This window comes from Cucurbita pepo, chromosome 3 (assembly GCF_057944985.1).
Source record: "Cucurbita pepo subsp. pepo isolate OVF chromosome 3, ASM5794498v1, whole genome shotgun sequence".
NCBI classification, from domain to species: domain Eukaryota; kingdom Viridiplantae; phylum Streptophyta; class Magnoliopsida; order Cucurbitales; family Cucurbitaceae; genus Cucurbita; species Cucurbita pepo.
Genome location: NC_141800.1, coordinates 12,986,521 through 12,991,718, shown reverse-complemented (window position 1 = coordinate 12,991,718; position 5,198 = coordinate 12,986,521). Strand labels below are relative to the sequence as shown.

General features: G+C 34.7%; 1 protein-coding gene across 3 annotated transcripts; it reads left to right on the top strand.

Annotated features, from left to right (window-relative positions):
- The first annotated feature begins 1,415 nt into the window (after positions 1-1,415).
- Positions 1,416-4,438, top strand: LOC111790366 (putative lipid phosphate phosphatase 3, chloroplastic). 3 transcript variants are annotated; one of them, XM_087122606.1, is made up of 8 exons: positions 1,416-1,805; positions 2,419-2,506; positions 2,585-2,694; positions 3,160-3,250; positions 3,402-3,590; positions 3,678-3,743; positions 3,831-3,993; positions 4,160-4,438. In XM_087122606.1, the coding sequence occupies exons 1-7, from the start codon at positions 1,590-1,592 to the stop codon at positions 3,932-3,934; spliced, it is 864 nt and encodes a 287-aa protein (XP_086978732.1). In that variant the 5' UTR covers positions 1,416-1,589; the 3' UTR covers positions 3,935-3,993; positions 4,160-4,438. The 3 variants fall into 3 exon arrangements, with proteins under 3 accessions (XP_086978732.1, XP_086978731.1, XP_086978730.1); XM_087122605.1 differs by having other exon boundaries at positions 1,423-1,805; positions 3,810-4,016; positions 4,160-4,433; XM_087122604.1 differs by having other exon boundaries at positions 1,424-1,805; positions 3,810-3,993; positions 4,160-4,410.
- Positions 4,439-5,198: the final 760 nt, after the last annotated feature.

Sequence of the window (5,198 nt, the reverse complement as noted above, 5' to 3'; positions counted from 1 at the left end):
CGGTTTTTGGCTCGCCGAAGTTTGGATCTCTTTTTCTCTCTCTCGATTTTCCTTTCCATTCTTCGTTGCAAGTACTCGTGGACGTCTGGGCAGTTGGCTAAAGATCGAGGGGAGTGTCTAGGAAATCTGTGAGTTTCGGAGTCCTTATTTCGTCCTCACTCTCCCATGATTTCATCCACACGTTTCGGAATCCTTATTTTGTCCCTTCATATTTATAAAAATCTTGATTTCTTACAAGAGTACTCAACATTAATTCCAACTTTCTCAATTTCTCCAAAATTTCTTGCTTCCATCAACTAGAATAGTTTAATCAGATTCATTGTAATCATAAATTCCTATAAAACTTTGATCAGGATCATAACTCCTTTTTCGAACCATAACTCAATAACATTAAATCAACTCACATTCTCTCCACTTTCGTCATTCTCAAACTTAGCTTAAATCATTCAATTCACACCAAGGTGAGGAAGTTTCTACATTTTGCCACCCCAAAGCTTAATCCTTATTAAAGGCACTTACTAATTTTACATACTAGTGAGTCTTCCATTTAATAAACTCATATTGGTTCATACCAATGCTTTAATTTCATAACTACGTATTTTGTAGTGACGAAGTTTTCTTTTGATAAAACCACTCTCATAACAACCTATAAGATATTGTGTCTATCAAGTCCCCCTTGTCAATTTTATTTAAGCAAATTTACTAATATATATGGGTACATCCCTTTTCATCTCTAGGATCATAGCACTACATTTTTTCTTCTTCTATGTTTCAAGGCATGTGATTAAGACTTCTAATCTTCCTCAACAAAGCAAAACGAAGAAGCATCCTGATGCACGTGAACACATAAATTATTTTCGTATTTAATTTTCTAATCCTCATCAACTTAATTGTAAATTGATGGAATTTTGATCAAAAGGAAATTTAAAAATTAACTTACTATTCCAACCAAAACTCCTCATAAATGTAACACCCAATAGAATGACTGGAATACTTACCTGAATATACAATGGATTTTGTCCGAGAGGAAGATTTTGGGGAAACTTTTTTTTTATTTTACAGTAACCAAGAACAATTGGCTTGGATTCAGGTATATTTATTTATTTATTATTTATTATTTATTATTTAATATTTATTTTTATTTTTGAAAGAGGGATATTTAATGGGGAAGTGAGTTTTTTTTTTTTTTTTTTTTTTTCTCTACAATTTTATCAATTTTGTGTTGTATGTTCTTTAATTCATTAAATACACTAATTGTTATTGATATTCAAATTTTATTTTTAAAACAAAGACTAAAATAATTATATTTGTGAGTGATGAAAATAAATATGGTATAGATTTAGAGAGAAAATAAAACAATGTAAAAAATAAAAATAAAACAAGCTTGCTTCTTTTGTTTGTTCAATAAAACAGCTGCATTGGCACCCTTTGAAACGTGTCCATTCACCTCAACCACCACCACTCTCTCCCAACTATTTGTCACTTTTCTCTCCTAATTTTTGAACCTTCTTTTACAAAACCCCAAAACAATCACCGCTTGCCCTCTCCTCCTTTTTTTTCTCTACTCTTTTCTTTTTCTTTTCCTGTCCATGAGGGAACCACCTCACCGAAATTCTCAAACTGTTGCCACCGCCGTAACCTCCCCGAGGAGCCGCCGGATGGATTGGTTGATGGTGTTGGTGCTCATGTTTATGTATGTTGGGATATACTTAATCCACCCATTTAAACGTTTTGTGGGGAGAGATGTGATCGCCCATCTTAAATATCCATTGATGTCTGTCACTGTTCCCTTTTGGACTGTTCCAGTAAGTCATCTCTACTTGTTTTGTTCCGTGAGCTTATAAACAAGTAGAATAAGTCACTAACTTTTTTAGTAACTTCACGAGAATTATTAGTAGACTTGGTGAAACTGTAGTTTTATGTTTTAATTAGGAAGATCGTTAGTAGTTCTTAGCTTGAAGAGAAAGTTTAGGAAACTAAGTTAGTGCTTTCTCCACTATAAATATAAATATAGACACTCTGGAGAAGTATGCTTTCTTCGCAACAACGCAACAAAAAAGAGAATTTAAAAGTTAAGTGCTTAAGGTTTCCTTTGCCACTAGTACTTGTTTATGACATAATTCCGTCGGGTCAAATCCAACGTGTTCTTTACATTCAACTATAAACTATATTTGCTCAATTTGAGATAGCCTAGTAAATAAAACACCAATTTTCGTTCCAAAGATCGGCAGTCCCAATTTATTCGTTCTATTTAAAATTTTATAAGATTTCATTTTTAAAGTTGAGCTAAAATTACAAGAACATTTTGATTTAGAAAAGAAACTAAAAACAAGTATTTTAATAGATACTGAAAAATGTATCCTTTGAGGAAGAAAGGAGAGCCTGATAATTATTTAGTATATTGCATGGTGGTGTTAGTTGTATGCAGTTGTGGTACCAATTGCAATCTTTCTGTTGGTGTATATGCGTAGGAGAGACCCCTATCATCTTCATAATGCCATTTTAGGTGATTATGCATCAAATTTGTTTAAACCTTTTGTTTTTGCTTAATGTGTGGCTGAGCTTCTAATATGGATCACTGCAGGCATTCTCATCTCTGTGCTCGTAACAGGAGTTCTCACCGAAACAACTAAAAATGCTGTTGGTTGGCCACGCCCCGACTTCTTTTGGCGTTGCTTTCCCGATGGAAACGAAGTACGTACGCTTGTTGCTTCAAAACATGACATATTGAAACCTATTTAAATGGGGATTTGTAGAAAGGTGTATGTAAGAGATCCCACTTGGTTGGGGAGGAGAACCAAACATTTTTTTACAAGAGTGTGGAAATTTCTCCTTAGTAGATGCGTTTTAAAAACCTTGAGGAGAAGCCCGAAAAGGGAAAACCCAAAGATGGGTGTGAAAATCTTTCCTTAGCGGACGCATTTTAAAAACATTGAGAGGAAGTCCGAAAGGGAAAGCCCAAAGATGGATGTGGAAACCTCTCCCTAGGAGCAGCATTTTAAAAACCTTGAAAGGAAGCTGAAAAAGGAAAGTCAATATCAGCTAGCAGTGGGCTTAAGTTGTTACAGTTTATGGGTGGTGCCACATCGCTTATATTTTCTGACCCTTGAGATTTAATCAAATTGCATTTTGAATGTTATTCATTTGTTATTTCTTTAGGTTTATGATCGAATGGGAAACGTCGTATGCCATGGGAAGAAAAGTTACGTGTTGGATGGGTACAAGAGTTTCCCAAGTGGTCATGCTTCATGTAGGCAAAAACATGCACTTTTTCTTCCCTTCACTCAACTCATTACCAATTTAAAGTCATTCCATCATATAGCTCCTAAATATATTGCCATGGAAATAGTTTTAAGCACACAAAAAAGGGTTTTGTAAGAAAAGAATGGTTTTGTTGGCAGGGTCATTTGCTGGTCTTGGTTTTCTTTCATTATATTTATCAGGAAAGCTGAAGGTATTTGATCATGGAGGCCATGTTGCAAAATTACTTGTGGTTCTCTTCCCTTTGTTGATTGCTTATATTGTTGGGATCTTTATGGTGAATGACTATATGCATCATCCCCAAGATGTCTTTTTTGGTTCTCTCATGGGTAAGTGCTTCAGATTTAATCTTTTGTTTACCTTTTTTAAAATAATTTGTAATATTTTGGTTATGGAAGAAATCATTGTTTTTGCAGGTCTTTTAGTGGCCACTCTTGTTTATTTTCAGTTCTTTCCATCCCTATTTCATCATCATCATCAAGGTAAGATTTCTCAAAGCTTCTTTGATTTCTGAAGCCTTTAGAATGATGTCTTTGGTTTTCATGTAGATGTTTTCGTCTCGACTTCAGAACAATCTCGAACGAATGATCAAACAAGCGACATTCCAGTGAATGTTGTTGATAGGTCGATAGACATCGAAGCCCCTGCCCCCCTTGAAAATAGAGAGAGGTGACTTAATATAAAGTAGAAAGACTATCATTTTCTCGCCTCGAGACAAAATAGAAGAACAAGGTTTCAAACTCAACTCACTTGGGGTAATTATAGTTAACATTTTGTTTCGTGTTCATTTGATTAATTTATTTAGGACGAACTTTTGCATATAACAGCTAGATGAACACATATATGTGTGCGCGCGCGCGCATCAATCGAGAACATTAAGAATGGTCTTGTTTTGTAGGGAACAAGCTCACCGGCCTCTCTTATACATTTGGGGGACTACATAAATCATATTTGTATGAGTACGTGTGTGTATATATATATGATTGGAAACAATCCATTTGTTTCAAGATCACTATTACTGAATTAAGGGAGATGTACATTTGTTTTGGTTAGAATTAGTCTATACATACTTATATATGAGTTTTTGGGACACGTGAATAATTGGATACATGAATGTACACGAATCCATACATGAGTAACACTAAAAATGTCTCATCTCTAGCTCCTACTTAACACTACAAACATCAAATTTTGAGATATTTATAAAATATTTAAGGACAAGGGGAGAAAATTGTAGAAGTGGTAAAAAGAGAATCAAATTAAAACTAGACTCTAGACTTTAGGCTCGAAATCCGAACAAATCATCCGAACCGAAGGTATATAACTGAAGCTTGGCAAACTTGGGAGTTTAACCTGCATGTAAACAACCCATGCAAACACAACCTAGTTTAGCTTCACGTCTCAGCCCAATCCAGCTCTTAGCCAACCCAGCATCCTCACAACTCACAATCAGCAACCTATTTGGTCCTGTTGAAGGATCACTTGTAGATACATGTATGAATAGATATATGTTGAAGGGTCACTTGTACATATATAGATACATGTATAAGTACATGTATGAATAGATACATGCAGGTCCATTAGTTCATAATTAATCAAGTACATTACTTTTGGATAATGAATGATATTGGGCAATGTCCCAAATTACTTATATATATGTATTGGATAATGAATGATATTGGGGAATGTCCCAAATTATATATATATATGTTGGCATGGGTGGAATAGGTAGAAAATCAATTAATCATTCCTTCTTAGTTATACAAAGTTCTCTCTCCCAAAGAATTCTACCAAATTTCTCTATTGTCATCAACAACTGGTATCAGAGCGATCTTGCAGCAGTAAGAATAGCAACAGAAAGACAAGTTGATAACATCATTCAACCCGCTATCTCGAGATTCGATGGTCACTATGATCATTGGACAATGTTGATGGAA

Coding starts and splice junctions, on each gene's coding strand:
- LOC111790366 (XM_087122605.1), top strand. CDS start 1,590: ATGAGGGAACCACCTCACCGAAATTCTCAAACTGTTGCCACCGCCGTA. Junction 3,251..3,401: donor CCCAAGTGGTCATGCTTCAT/GTAGGCAAAAAC, acceptor TTTTGTTGGCAG/GGTCATTTGCTGGTCTTGGT. Junction 3,591..3,677: donor CTTTTTTGGTTCTCTCATGG/GTAAGTGCTTCA, acceptor TTGTTTTTGCAG/GTCTTTTAGTGGCCACTCTT.